This window comes from Loxodonta africana, chromosome 11 (assembly GCF_030014295.1).
Source record: "Loxodonta africana isolate mLoxAfr1 chromosome 11, mLoxAfr1.hap2, whole genome shotgun sequence".
NCBI classification, from domain to species: Eukaryota; Metazoa; Chordata; class Mammalia; order Proboscidea; family Elephantidae; genus Loxodonta; species Loxodonta africana.
This window is the reverse complement of record NC_087352.1, coordinates 60,498,436-60,514,360: the sequence shown is the minus strand read 5'-3', so window position 1 is coordinate 60,514,360 and position 15,925 is coordinate 60,498,436. Positions and strand designations below refer to the sequence as shown.

Here is a 15,925-nt window from a genome sequence, read left to right as displayed (position 1 = left end):
ATAGAGTGCCCTTAGTTACTACTCTTAGCTTCAAACACTACAACAGATCAAGAGAAATGACCACAGATGGCCTGAATATCAAATCTCAGTGCTGTCTTGATGGAAATGATGCTTCCCCAGCCAAGGTCAGCCTCATCTGTGGGCACAGCAGGCCCTGCCTGTGCAAGAGGATTTCAGAGGAGCAAGCACCCACCCCAGCTGCCCAGCACCCACCCCAGCTGCCACCCACACACACCCACACACATTTGCAAGCTGGTGCCCGAAATCCCTGCAACAGGGGGCAGTGCTTCCGCCCCACCTCAGGTGGAGGCTTGAGACCCAGACTCCCCACCCCACACCACCAGTGCTGACAGAGAGGGCACCCAGAGACTATTACGCACAAGAGAATTCAGCACCCACCTTCCCTGACAGCAGGTGTGGCTGGGTAATCCTTTGTTGGGATGGGAACACACAGGACCTTGGGCATAGGCAAGGACAGGAAGAGGTTGGAAGATGTTCCAGAAGGGCAGGAAAAAGGCTGTGAAAGGTGGCTAAAGACACCAAGAGCGAACGTCAAGGTTCCCTACCTTGCTGTGATTGCACCCTTCCTTCACCTTCATGACCACTTACCCCTCATGTCAAAGAAAGCAAGGTGGGGTCCCCACATGAGGTGAACTTTGAGTCATGGTAACAAGCCTGGTCTTCCCTGAAGGCAGCTCTGTGGGGTAGGCAATGAGGCGTGGCTTCCCCCCTCCCTGGCCATTCATGGGGTCAGTACCTGGAGCTGGAGTCACTGCCGCTCTGCACTGCTTGATCATCGGTGATATTAAAGAGCCCCGTCCAATTGGCCAGCGGGTCGTCACTCTGCCAGCCAAACTGGAGTCCTCTGGCAAAAAAATGAGGCAGTCGGTACTCGGGCTCATTTGTGGGGTTGTATCTGTCTACCAGAGAGCCACATCCTGTCACTGTGCCCAAGTGACACAGCACCTTGACCATGCACCTAACGAAGACGAAGTTGACGACTCCAACCCTGAGGATGACAGCGGCCCATCACAAAGTTCTCTGCTCTTCTGAATCCAGCAACTCATCTCACCTTTGCAGGCAGAGCTGAGATCACACCTTTTACACAGAAGGAGACCGAGGCTGAGAGAGATTAAGTCACAGAGCTCTTCAGCCCCCATACATTGCTTCCCCACTGTCCCTGAATGCCTGCCTTGAAAAAGACTTACACCAGAAGGGCTTGAGTTCTCTAGCACTTTCTCCTCTAATTCAGAAGCCAGATGCCTTTCAAAGCTTTCAATGAAATCTGGAGTTTTCCAACATGTAAGGACACTAACCCAAACTCAAACCCACACTGTCGTGGAGTTGATTCCGACTCATACAGACCCTGTAGGACAGAACAGAACTGCCCCCATAGGGTTTCCAAGGCTGTAAATCTTTACAGAGGCAGACTGCCACATCCTTCTCCCGAGAAGCAGCCAGTGGTATTGAATCGCCAACCTTTCAGTTAGCAGCTGAGCGCTTTAACCACTCTACCACCAGGGCTCCTTATTAGGACACTAAAAAAAAAAATTGCCATCAAGTCGATTCCAAATCATAGTGACCCTATAGGACAGAGTAGAACTGCCCCATAGGGTTTCTAAGGAGTGGCTGGTGGATTCAAACTGCCGACCTTTTGGTTAGCAGCTGAGCTCTTAACCACTGCACCACCAGGGCCCCAAATAAGGACACCACTACTGGTTTAAGATGAGAGGCTGAACACACATCTTCGCCCCCTCCCCAAACCTGACTAAAATGACAGCAAAGGAATAAGTAAGGCCATGAGCATGGGAGAGTAGGCAATAGAAGGGGCTAGTGACAGAATGTTGGAAGATGAAAAACAGGTGGGTAATGACATCGCCCAGAGACAGTGGAATCCTGACTGCGTATAAAGGAGCAAATCTCGACACAGCGTACAACCCCAGTAAGGCTCAGGAACTGGACGCACCAGGCGCCACTGGAGGCAGGAGTGCTTAATGGAGCTGAAAGCGGGGGAACTGCCTGAAGTTTATATAAGAAGCATTTAGACGCCCCCGACCTGAGGCCCCTTCCCAAGCTAAGCAGTCCAGTCACTCCCCTGCCCACACACAGAAGTCAAGAGGTTTGCTTTCTGCGGACGTTGACTCAGAGAAGTTCAGCACTGTTCTCATCAAACCCAGTTGCCGTTGAGTCAATTCCGACTCATGGTGACTCCATACGCTTCAAAGTAGAACTGCACTCCACAGGGTTTTCAACAGATGATTTTTGTGGAAGGAGGTCAACAGGCCTTTCCTCCAAAGCTCTTTGGGTAGACTTTCGAACTGCCAGCCTTCGGTTAGCAGCTGACCACATTAACTGTTTGTACCACCCAGGTATTCCTCTCCCTATATACTGAGACACTAAAGTGAAAATATCTGGGTTTACCTGAAAGTCTGCTTGCTGAATGCACCGGCTTCAGAATGCTGGTACCACCAATCCAGTCCCACAGGTGAGTGTACAGGCTTCTCAGGAGAGAAACTGATTAGCTCAAAAAAAAAAAAAAGACTATGGTGGAAAGGGCTGGTGTCCACCTGATCATCCTGGGACAGGGTTTCTCAGGTGGCACTACTGATACTTTGGGCTGGACAGCTCTTTGCTGGGGGATTGTCCTGTGCATTACAGAATGATCAGCAGGGTCCCTGGCCTCTACCCACTAGATGCCAGTCGCATCCCCCTGCTCAGCTGTGACAATCAAAAATGTTTCCAGACGTTGCCAAATGTCCCCGGGGGACAAAATTGCCCCAGGTTAAGAACCACTGTTGTAGAACAATGCCTACCACAGAGCTTCCAGTAACCTTCTAGTGACTGGCTTGCCCTTGGTTTGCCCTTAAATATGAACAAGTGGTCAAAGACCATTGGCATATAAAGTTTTAACTCGAAATCAGAGAGTAAAACAAATAGGGAAAAAAAAAAACTTCAATAAATAGCCTGTAAGCCCTGGTGGCGCAGTGGTTAAGAGCTCAGCTGCTAACCCAAAGGCCAGCAGTTCGAATCCACCAGCCGCTCCTTGGAAATCCCATGGGGCAGTTCTACTCTGTCCTATATGGCGGCTACAAATTAGAATTGACTTGATGGCAACAGGTTTTGGTTTTTTGGAAGCTAAGGGATGGGACAGAAGATAGGTGTTGGAGGTGCCGTTGTATCTGCCACTAATGAGCTAAGTGGCCGGTGTCACATCTTCGCACCTCTCTAGGCCTTTGTTCCCATCTTTCAAGTGAACTTTCTAGGATGTCTCTAAGGTCCTTGACCGAAAGTATCCTGGAGCTGAGTCATTTCCTCCAATGCCCACCCATCTCCCTCCTCAGAAGTTTAATGTCTGTGCTAGCCTGTTCTCCAGACAGATTCAGGGCTGGGGAGGCCCCTCAGGCCCAATTGCAGAGGGCTGCACAAGGAAGGTGCTCCATCAATGCTGGGCCAAATGCCTGCTGACTCTCCCCTCAGACTCTCCAGTCTCCAGGGCAGAGGTGAGCTGGGATGGGAGAGGAACAGGCATAACTCACAGGACGGAGCCTGAAGCCCAGACAAAATGCTTACCTAGTTCTTAGTCCATTCAGAAAACAGCACTGCTCCAGTTTTGCTCTGATTCAGTAGTTATTTATGTTTATTTGCTTGTTTTTTTTCTTTCTTAATTTGAAGGGATTAGTTTCATCTCAGGGGGTAGTTCAGTGGAACAATTCTTGCCTTCCATGAGGGAGTCCCAGGTTCAATTCCTGGCCAATGCACCTCAAGTACAGCCATCCCCTATCTGTCAGAGGAGATGTGTGTGTTGCTGTGCTGCTGAGCAGGTTTCGGCGAAGTTTCCAGACTAAGACGAACTAGGAAGAAAGGCCTGGCGATCTACTTCCAAAAATCAGCTAATGAAACCCCTATGGATCACAACAGTCTGATCCCATTGTGCATGGGGACACCATGAGTCAGGAGCCAACAAGTTTCATATCAGAGATCAGCAAGGTATTTCTTAGAATTTGGGTTTGGGAAAGGAAGGGAAACACCATTGAGCTTTGACTATGAGGCAAGCACTTTACTTTACATACATGACCTCAATTCCTACCACAGCCTCACGCAGGAAGTCTCATTGTCTACATGATACATGGGACTCAGAGAGGTTTAGTGATTTGCTGAAGGTAACAAGGCTAACACACACCCAAGCTAAGAGCTGTCTGACTCTACAAGCCTTTACTCCTAAAAGGCTTTACCAGGTTGTCTCTAAGCCAAGAAAACAATAATATTTCCACCTGGGAATTTGCAGATTAGCCTGGTCAACATAGCACTGTTACTCTCCCACACAGACTTTCCAGTGGTGAGAATCCTTCCCATGCTTGCAGAAGGACGGGCTACTCAGCAAGCATCAGTTACAAACCTTTAGGAGGAAATATGATGACACAGAAAGGTTCTCACAATAAATTCAGTGCAAAAAAAGCAGGCTACAACAGGGATGTGCAGTTGCTGTTTGCCGTCAAGTCAGTTCCAACTCATGGCAACCCCATGTGACAGAGAACTTCCCCATAGGGTTTTCTAGACTGTAATCTTTACGGGAGCAGATGCCCCGGTCTTTCTCCCACGGAGCTGCCAGGTGGGTTCCAACTGCTAACCTTTCTGTTAGCAACCAAGAGCTTAACCGTTGTACCACCAGGGCTCCTTGGATACACAGTGTTTTTGTTGTTGTCAGGTACCTCCAAGTTGATTTTAATTCATAGATACCCCATTTGACAGAGCAGAACTGCCCCCATAGGTTTCCCAGGCTGTAATCTTTATGGGAGCAGATGGCCAGGTCTTTTTTCCTTAGAGTCACTGGGTAGGTTCAAACCGCCAACCTTTCAGTCAGTAGCCGAGTACTTAACCATTGCACCACCAGGGTTCTGTGGATGTGCAGTAGTGATCCCATTTTTTAAGGCTTTCTGCCAAAAATCTGGTTTTCTTTGAAAGGTGGGGTTACAAGTTTATTGCTTCTTTTTTATTTAGCAGCAAAGTTGTCTTGTCTCAAACATACTGTGTACATAATTTTCAAAATTTCTTGGCTAAGTGTAGGAACTGTCCATTTGTTAGTCAAATAAACCCCTATAAGGTTAAAATGGCAAATTTTACCATTTTATTTATTTTTTGTTTTTTTAATATATATTTTACCACAATAAAATTTTTTTTATTGTAGTTTAGATGAAGGTTTTCGGAACAAACTAGTTTCTCACTGAACAGCACACATATTGTTTTATGACATTGGTTAACAACTCCACAACATGCCAACATTTTCCCTTCTCGGCCTTGGGTTCCCCATTGCCAGCTTTCCTGTCCTCTCCTACCTTCTAGTCCTTGTCCCTGGGCTGGTGTGCCCATTTAGTCTCATTTTGTTTTATGGGCCTGTCTAATCTTTGGGTGAAGGGTGAACCTCAGGAGTGACTTCGTTACTGAGCTAAAAGGGTGTCTGGGGACCATACTCACAGGGTTTCTCCAGTCTCTGTCAGGCCAATAAGCCTGGTCTTTTTTTGTGAGTTAGAATTTTGTTCTACATTTTTCTCCAGCTCTGTCTGTGACCCTCTGTTGTGATCCCTGTCAGAGAGCTCAGTGGTGGTAACCGGGCACCATCTAGGTGTACTGGACTCAGTCTGGTGGAGGCCATGGTAGTTGTGGTCCATTAGTCCTTTGGACTAATATTTCCTTGTATCGTTAGTTTTCATCATTCTCCCTTGGTCCCGAAGGGGTGAGACCAGTGGAATATCTTAGATGGCCGCTCACAGACTTTTAAGAACCCAGACATTACTCACCAAAGTAGAATGCAGAACATTTTCTTTATAAACTGTGTTATGCCAATTGAGCTAGATATTCCCTAAGACCATGGTCCCCACAGCCCTCAGCCCAGCAATTTGGTCCCTCAGGGAGTTTGGATATGTCTATGGAGCTTCCACGACCTTGCCTTGTACAAGCTGTGCTGGCTTCCCCAGTATTGTGTACTGTCTTACCCTTCACCAAAGTCACCACTTATCTGTTGTCTAGCTAGTGTTTTTCCATTCCCACTCTTCCTCTCCCTTGTAACCATCAAAGATTGTTTACTTTGTGTGTAAACCTTTTCATGAATTTTTACAGTTGTGGTCACATACAATATTTGTCCTTTTGTGATTGACTTATTTCACTTAGCATAATGCCCTCCACATTCATCCATGTTATGAGATGCTTCACAGATTCATCGTTTTCTTTATTGTTGCGTAATACTCCATTGTGTGCATGTAGCACAGTTTGTTTACCCATTCATCTGTTGATGGGCATCTAGGTTGTTTCCATCTTTTTGCTATTGTGAACATAGCTGCAATGAACACTGGTGTGCATATGTCTATTCATATGATGACTCTTATTTCTCTAGGATATATTCCTAGAGGTGGGATTGCTGGAGCATATGGTATTTCTATTTCTAGCTTTCTAAAGAAGTGCCATATCACTTTCCAAAATGGTTGTATCATATTACATTCCCACCAGCAGTGTATAAGAGTTCCAGTCTCCCCACAGCCTCTCCAACATTTGTTATTTCCTGTTTTTTTGATTCGTGCCAGTAATGCTCGGATGAGATTGTATCGCATTGTGGTTTTTATTTGCATTTCTCTACTGGCTATGATCTTGAGCATTTCCTTATGTATCTGTTGGCCGCTTGGATGTTTTTCTTTGGTGAAGTGTCCGTTCATTTCCTTTGCCCATTTTTTAATTGGATTATTTGCTTTTTGTTGCAGAGGTGTTGAATTTTCTTGTAGATTTTAGAGATTAGACCTTTGTTTGACTTGTAATAACCAAAATTTTTTTCCCAGTCCGTAGGTTCTCTTTTTACTCTTTTGGTGAAGTTTTGTGATGAACATAAGTGTTTAATTTTTAGAAGATCCCAGTTATCTAGCTTACCTTCTGGAGTTTGTATGTTGTTGGTTATGGTTTGTAACCTCTTAATGCTATGTATTAGGGCCTCTAGTGTTGATCCTATTTTTTTTTCTATGAACTTTATAGTATTTGGCTTTATATTTAGGTCTTTGATCCATTTTGAGTAAGTTTTTGTATAGGGTGTGAGGTATGGGTTCTGTTTCATTTTTTTAAAGATGGACATCCAGTTTTGCCAGCACCATTTGTTAAAAAGACTGTCTTTTCCCCATTTGATGGGCTTTGGGCCCTTATCAAAAATCAGGTGATCGTAGGTGAACGGGTTTACATCTGGGTTCTCAATTCTGTTCCATTGGTCAGTGTATCTGTTGTTGTACCAGTACCAGGCTGTTTTAACTACTGTAGCTATATAGTAGGTTCTGAGGTCAGGCAGTTCAAGTCCTCCTACTTTATTTTTCTTCTTCAATAGTGCTTTACTTATCCAGGGCTTCTTCCCTTTCCATATAAAATTATTGATTAGTTTCTCCATCTCTGTAAAGAATGTTTTTGGTATTTGGATCGGGATTGCACTGTATTTGTAAATCACTTTGGGTAGAACTGTCATTTTCACAATGTTGAGTCTACCTATCTATGAGCATGGTATGTTTTCCCATTTATGTAGGTCTCTTTTGGTTTCTTGCAGTAGTGTTTTGTAGTTTTCTTTGTATAGGTCTTTTACATCCCTGGCTAGATTTATTCTTAACTACTTTATTTTTTTAGGGGTTATTATAAATGGTAGAGTTTTCCTGATTTCCTTTCCATTGTTCTCTTTATTGGTGTCTAGGAATCCAACTGTGAATATCAAATTTTAAGTGAAATTATTTTGTTACTTGCTATCGAGTTGGCTCTGACTCATGGCCACAGTAGGTACAACAAAACAAACACTGCCAAGTCCTGCACCATCTTCATGACCATTGACATGTTTGAGGCCATCGTTGCAGCCACTGTGTATTTTGAGTGCCTTCTAACCTAGGGTGCTCATCTTCCAGCACTGTGTTGGACAGTATTCTGTTGTGATCCTTAGGGTTTTCCTTAGATAATTTTTGGAAGTAGATTACCAGGCCTATCTTCCGAATCTATTTTAATATGGAGGCTCCACTGAAACCCGTCCACCATGGGTGACTCTGCTGGTATTTGAAATACTGGTGGCCGAGCTTCCAGCATCATGGCAACATGCAAGCCACCACAGTACAACAAACTGACAGACAGTGCTGGAAACTATTTAAATAAAGCTAATTTTTAATTAAAAAAAAAAAAAAACCCTGTGAGGAGAAGGTGTTTAGATGTATGAAGAAGGATAACAAAGGAAAAATAAGTGTTTTTCACTCATTCATTTATTTAACAAACATGTACTGACCATCTACTGTGTGCCAGAAACTGTGCTTAGTCCTGTGACAAGAAACAGAGAGAGCAAGCTCTAGTTTTCAAAATGCACACCACAAAGTTGAGGTGATTAAACCGACACACAGGAAAATATTAGCAGATGAGATAAGGCAAAATCAAGTGCTAAAAAGGGTGCTATATCTACTTTACATCTAATGTATTTTAAAAGGATGGGGAGAGATTTGAGATAAATACAGCAGAATGTTAACATTGTTAATTTTCAATCATGACTAGATGGTGCCAGCTACCACCACCGACTGCTCTGACAGGGATCACAACAGAGGGTCCAGGACAGAGCTGGAGAAAAATGTAGAACAAAATTCTAACTCACACAGAAAAGACCAGACTTACTGGTCTGACAGAGACTAGAGAAACCCCAAGAGTATGGCCCCCGGACACCTTTTTAGCTCAGTAATGAAGTCACTCCTCAGGTTCACCCTTCACCCAAAGATTAGACAGACCCATAAAAGAAAATGAGACTAAAGGGGCACAGCAGCCCAGGGACAAGGACTAGAAGGCAGGAGGGGACACGAAAGCCGGTAATGGGGAACCCAAGGTCAAGAAGCGAAGGGTGTTGACATGCCATGGGGTTGGCAACCAATGTCACAAAACAATGCACTTATTAATTGTTTAATGAGAAACTAATTTGCTCTGTAAAGTTTCACATAAAGTACAATTTTAAAAAGAGAAAAAAAATTACAAAAAAAGTATTCTAAAATATTTTTTTAATCAAGTTCTTATAACGGTGGTGGAATAACCTAGAAAAGGATAGTGGTGATGACTGTACAACATGATCAGTGTAATCAATGTCACTGAATTGTACAGGTAAAAATTGTTGAATTGGCCAATGTTTTCTTATACCTATTTTTACCACAATCAAAAAATTTTTCTCCCCTCCTCCCCCCACCCCCCCCCAAAATTAAATGTTTAACTCTACTAAACTTGTCATCACTAACAAGGCTTGGAGCAGGCAAGGGTGCCTTCTTGGCCTCAGTCAGCCTTGCAGAATCACCAGCATTTTGCAGGTTCATGCTGACGTTGACTGCTGTCCTAAACCTAGGAAAACAACTTATACGAAGAATTATTCAAATTGGTTTATTTAAGACTGGATTTGGATATTTATAGGCCCCAAGCACTGAAAAGTTTATGGTGCCACCTCATGCCGATACTTACTCAAAAGTTATGTGTGTGTTAAAGTTAAAACAGCTTCCATCCAGACTTCCTGATTATGAAGTGTGGGGTAAATTCACCACAGCTCGGCTTTTCTCTGTTGTTGTGGTTGTTGCTGATGACGACTCTGCTTAGCCCCGGCTCCTGTTGTGTAACCCACAGTCATGTAATTCAACCCCCTGGTCTCTTGGCAATAAATCCTACAGCATCTGAGGGTGGTGAAGGCAGCCTGGATTTCCCAGAGTTCACTACCAGGGAGAGAAGTTCAGGGCAACAGACAAAAATCACGTCTCAGTGAAGCAATTTAAAAAGAGAGGGAATTGCCCTTTAGAGAGGCGGTATCTCCATTAATTATATCCTCCCCAAAATGTAAGGAGCTATCTTATTAGAATTTATGCCAGTGGATTAAAATATATGTTCCAGACACAGGGATAGGCTTCTACGTTATCTCAAATCCTCCTAACAGCTCCATTTTCCCATTTCACAGATGATGCAACTAAGGCTCAGAAAGATTAGATTCATAACCTGCCCAGATATTATAAGGATCAGAGAGAGACCAAATCTGATTCTAAAGCCCATGCTTCTTCCTCCTCCCCTTTTGCCCCATGCTCCCCAGGTTCCTTCCAAAAATAAAACAAGTGACTTTTCCATTATTTCACTTTTGTAATATTATTTGTGCTGCTGTCATGGTTGTGGACCATTTAGTGGCAGAGTCTTTATATAAAACAAGCCATAGAGTGTATTAAGAGGAGCCCTGGTGGCACAATGGTTAAAGTGCTCAGCAGCTAACCAAGAGGTAAGAGGTTTGAACCCGCCTCTCAGCAGAAGAAAAGACCCAGCAGTCTGCTCCCATAAAGATCAAAGCCTAGGAAACCCTATGAGGCGGTTCTACTCTGTCCTACAGGGTTGCTAAGAGAATCAATTCCACACAACGTATAGTGAACATGGCAACAGAGTATAGTGAAATGGAAGGGCGCAATAATCCCTGAGAAGGCCCAAAGTCAACAGATTTCTAACATGGGGCTTCTGACACTGGAGGAGGCCAGCAGAGATTATTTTATGGGAACGGGAGTGATGCATCAGAAGCTCTCCTTCACAGTGTCTTGGCAACTGCCCAATCTGCATTTGCATGTGGCGGGTCTGGGGCCAAGCATCAGGGAGCACCCACCCAGGTGCTGGAATCACGAAGGAACGAACCAGAACATGCTGGCCCTGTGGGGCACAAGATTCCCTGAGGAAACCACACCCCTGGCTCCAGAGCCCAGGGCCCCTGGTTCAGGTGCTGATTGCTCAACCCAGTGGGGCACAGCATGCAGCCCAGATCACCAAAAAGCTGGCCAGGGCCCTCAGTACAAAATGGCAGCCACACCCCTCCTCACAAGCCACCTCTGGGGAGGCCCTGCTTCAGGTCATACAGGGTGGACTGAAGCCACTGCAATGGCTGTATTCTTCAGGACAGGACCGCACAGCAGCTGACTCCTAGCTGGTCTCCTGGTCCCTATATACTCCCAGCCCAGTGGTCCGGAATGGCCATCATAGCAGCTTCCTACCGACTGTGCTGATAGCTCCAGGTCTGCCAAGAATTCCCACTGCCCAATGCATGCAGCTCCCAACCCTCAACTCAGGGCTCCTTTGAGCACCTAGTTCCCCTGCTGCTTCATCCCACTACACCCCATGCCAATCTCAGCCCCGAGAACCTCCACTGGTGTTCCACTCTCTTGGCACCCCCCACCTGCCCTCACCCCATGTTCCCCCTTACATAAATCTAGCCCAACCTGCAAGGTCCAGCTCAAGCACCCCCTCTTTCCTGAGGCCCTCCCTGACCACCTAAGCCCTGCCCACTGGGCTGTGATACCTAGGACCCAAAATCAGTAATACCAGTTGCCGTGTAGTCGCCTCCGACTCATGGCGAGCCCATGTGTGTCAGAGTAGAACCGTGCTCCATTGGGTTTTCAGTGGCTGGTTTTTCTGAAGTAGATTACTAGGCCTTTTTTCCAAGAAGCTTCTGAGTAGGCTCGAACCTCCAACCTTTCAGTTAGCAGTGAACGCGTTAACTGTTTGCACCACCCAGGAACTCCAAGTCTGTACTTACTCTCTGACCCTTCCTGGAACCTTTCATCCTGCCTTGAGTCATCAATCATCTTTGCCTGTCTCTCTGTGTGTTTCAACACCCCTACATCTCTAGGGAAGAAACCAGGTCTTATATGTAAACCTGAGCCTTCCCAAGGTCCCTGAAGTCAGCTGAATTGGAGAGGGGCCAGAAAGGGTTATCTCAAGGCTCTAGAACTCCAGGACCTTGACTTCTGCTCTCTCCACATCCCCCTTAAAGAAAGTTAGAACAGAAGTTTTTCACCTGTCCCAGGGAAGACGAAGGGGAACAGTGGCGGGGGAGGGTCAGCTGGCCACTCACTCAGGATTTCTCACTGAGTCGAGCTCTTGGCTCCTGGATGAGTGAAGGGGTATGGAAATGTAGATTCCCAAACTCTCACTTTAAGAGACAGGTTTTAAAATGGATAACCCAAGCAGCCATCTAAGATACATAAATTGGTCTCAACCCACCTGGAGCAAAGAAGAATGAAGAACACCAAAGACACAAGATAAATATGAGCCCAAGAGATAGAAAGGGCCACCTAAACCAGAGACTCCATCAGCCTAAGACCTGAAAAACTAGATGGTGCCTGGCTACCACCAATCACTACCCTGACAGGGAACACAACAGGAATCCCTGATGGAGCAAAAGAACAGTGGGATACAGATCTCAAATTCTCATAAAAAGACCAGGCTTAACGGTCTGACAGTCATGGTCCCCAGACCCTTTGATAGCCCAAAATTGGAACCATTTCTGAAACCAACTATACAGACAGGGATGCTGGTGAGGAGTGAACTTCGTGGCTCAAGCAGACACATGAGACACAGGCGACTCCTGTCTGATGGTGAGATGAGAAGGAAGAGAGGGACAGGAGCTGGTTGAATGGGCACGGGGAATACAGGGTGGAAAGGAGGAATGTGCTGTCTCATTAAAAGGAGAGCAGCAAGGTGCGTATAGCTTTTATATAGGGACTGACTTGATTTGTAAACTTTCACCCAAAGCACAATAATTATTTAAAAAAAATATGGGTAACCCGAAGAATGTTAGGAAGGGGCACCAGGCAGGGTGGGATGTGGTTTGAAGGGCCACCAGGCCATCCCCATCCCTAAAATATCTTTCCCATTGATGTGTCATGCATACCTCCAAAAGAACGGCAGTCTTTCAATCAATTCTACATCAGTGTCTTCAGCACCATGAGACACTACTGTTGCCCTCAAGCACTGATAATTTGGCTTATCCTTAATGTAAAATCACCACCTGGGCATGAAGCGAGGAGGTGGGGTCCCGGGGGAGTACTGGCCAGAGAGTCTGAACAGGCATAGGGGTGAGTAAAAAGCTGGAGGAAGCTGAGCCAGGGCTAAGGTGACTGTGGTGCCAATCTCAGAAACTCCTAGTGCTCAGTGAGGAGTGAATGGTCCTCAAAGTGTAGAGCAGCCTTCAGTGGGATTTCAGGCACTGGCACCAGTTTGATGAGGGAGAAATTTCTGGGTGAGAAGGTCTTCACAGTGCCTCTCCATCACACACACCTGCAGCTGCTCCAGCCTTTAACAGTGGCCTTGCACAGGCCACCTTCTTTAGCGCTTTGAAAACCATCCAAGCAGGTGTCTCACCCCCAGGCAGCGCTCACTCCCAGAGAGTCCTGAATGGAGCCTCCAGAGCACACATTCCACCATTTGCTAATTGGGCCCCTTGGCGTTTAACCTCTTGCAGCCTCAGTTTCCTTACCTGCCAAATGGAAGGAATAACCCTCGATCTAAGGATTAAACAGACAGTTCACAAAAAGGACATACAAATGCTAACGCATATAAAAAAAAAAAACACATATAGAAAAGTTTAAATTTTAAACTTAAATGCACTTTAAGTCAATGTGTGCTTCCAGAGAAGATAATGGAGAAATTGGTGGACAAGGTAAGATAGTGCCTTAAGCCAATCTCTTTTGAGATATAAAAGAGAAAAGCAAGCAGAGAGACACAGGGACCTCATACCACCAAGAAAGCAGCATCAGGAGCAGAGCATAGAAGCCAAAAGGTTTTCATGCAGTTCCTCAACATGGCAGCAGCAGTGTGGGTCCCGAGCCCGCCCAATAACTGTCCTGTGTGACTCTCTCCAGTATATAACGTGGGGTTCCCGGAACATCCAAATCATGTAACGTCCTACTTTACAGAACGTATCATGGATATTAAACAATGCATACCTGTAATTCGAATACCCAGTGCTGGTCATTGATATAACCTTTCTGGAAGAGAATTTGGAAAAATTTATTAAAAGGCTTAAGAATGTGGTGATGCCCTGACAGGGAACACAACAGAGAACCCCTGAGGGAGCAGGAGAGCAGTGGGACGCAGACCTCAAATTCTCATAAGACCAGACTTAATGGTCTGACTGAGACTAGAAAGACCCTGGTGGTCATGGCCCCCAGATCTTCTGTTGGCCCAGGACAGGAACCATTCCCAAAGCCAACTCTTCAGACATGGATTGAACTAGACAATGGGTTGGAGAGGGATGCTGGTGAGGAGTGAGCTTCTTGGACCAGGTGGACATTTGAGACTAGGTTGGCATCTCCTGCCTGGAGGGGAGATGAGAGGGTGGAGGGGGTTAGAAGCTGGCGAAATGGACAGGAAAAGAGAGAGTGGAGGGAGAGAGCGGGCTGTCTCATTAGGGGGAGAGTAATTGGGAGTGTGTAGCAAGGTGTATATGGGTTTTTGTGAGAGACTGACTTGATTTGTACACTTTCACTTAAAGCACAATAAAAATTATATAAAAAAAAAAGAATATGGTGATGGTTGTACAACATGGTGAATGTGATCCATGTCACTTAATTGTATACATAAAAATGGTTGAAATGGCAAATGTTTTGTTATATACATTTTACCAAAATAAAAAAAAAAAAAGCTTAAGAACTGTTATGGATTGAACTGTATCCCCCCAAAACATATGCTGAAGTCATAATTCCTGCACCTGTGAACATAATCCTCTTTGGAAATAGGGGTTTTCTTTTGTTACGTTAACGAGATCGTAGCAGAGTCAGTTGGCTCTTATAATGGGAGTACAGACAGAGAGAGACACACGTGGGAAGACGCCACGTGAAGATGGGGCAGAAGCATCTATAAATCCAGGAACACCAAGGACTGTCGGCAGCTCCTAGAAGCTGAAAGAGACAAAGGAGGACATTCCCCTAGAGCCAATGACCTGAATTTGAATTCTTAGCCTCCTAAGCTGTGAGGAAATAAATTTATGGTTTTCAAAGCCAGCCATGTGTGGTATATTTTGTACGGCAGCCCTAGGAAACTAAGATGAGAACATTCATAGCTTTGGTCACCGGTGATACCCCTTCTGTCTTAGTCACCTAGTGCTGCTATAACAGAAGTACCACAAGTAGATGGCTTTAACAAAGAGAAATATCTTCTCTCACAGTCTAGTAGGTTATAAGTCCAAATTCAGGACTCCAGCTCCAGGGAAAGGCTTTCTCTCTCTATCGGCTCTGGAGGAAGGTCCTTGTCATCAGTCTTCCCTTGGTCTGGAAGCATCTCAGCACAGGAACTTTATGTCCAAAGGATGCTCTGCTCCCGGCACTGCTTTCCTCGTGGTATGAGGTCCCCAACTCTCTGCTTGCTTCCCTTTCCTTTTATGTCTTGTAAGATAAAAGGTGGTACAGGCCACACCCCAGGGAAACTCCCTTTACCTTCAATCAGTGATGTGACCTTAGAAAGGGTGTTACAGTCCCACCCTAATCTTCTTTAACATAAAATTACAATCACAAAATAGAGGACAACCATGCAATACTGAGAGTCATGGCCCAGCCAAACTGACACACACATTTTTGGGGGGACATAATTCAGTCCATGACACCTTCCAAAAACTTATCCTCACGAAATGATCAAAATCACAAGGAGTTATGAACCTGACTGTTGTCTGGAATCAGGAAACATCCTAAACACCCAACACAGGGAAAGAATCGTCAAAGTTGTGCTTCTAAATCGTGGGTGGCCATGTAGCCACCAAAAGATCATATTTATGAAGACATTTTAAATGACATGGGGAAATCATCATCTAATTTTAAGCAAAAAGAAAAAAATTAGGATACATGTGTGCAAACACTATGATCTCATTTATTTAAAAAATGATTAGAGGAAAACCTGAGAGGAAACATGCCAGTGACTATGTCTCCGAGGGGTGGAATTAACAAGGGATTTTCTTCTTGCTTCTTTTCTGTTTTTTCTAAAAGTTTTAACATGGACATGTATTATTTTTATAATCACATAAAAAATATATAAATGCAAAACAATACAATAATAATAAATAATAACTTGGACAACTTTATGGTTTTTTGAAGGTTCGTAGTGGGTCTCAATACATGGT

The 15,925-nt window shown here is 45.0% G+C and overlaps 1 protein-coding gene across 3 annotated transcripts in view; it reads right to left on the bottom strand.

Moving 5' to 3' along the window:
• Positions 1 to 15,925, bottom strand: part of ST8SIA5 (ST8 alpha-N-acetyl-neuraminide alpha-2,8-sialyltransferase 5) — a 75,581-nt gene that overhangs the window by 40,490 nt on the left and 19,166 nt on the right. The window contains exon 2 of one of the 3 annotated variants that reach the window (XM_023543825.2): positions 758 to 865. The exons of the other annotated variants lie outside the window; for them this stretch is intronic. Within the exon in view, the coding sequence (XP_023399593.2) occupies positions 758 to 865 (108 nt within the window). The remainder of the gene's footprint in view (positions 1 to 757; positions 866 to 15,925) is intronic. 3 annotated transcript variants of the gene reach the window in all.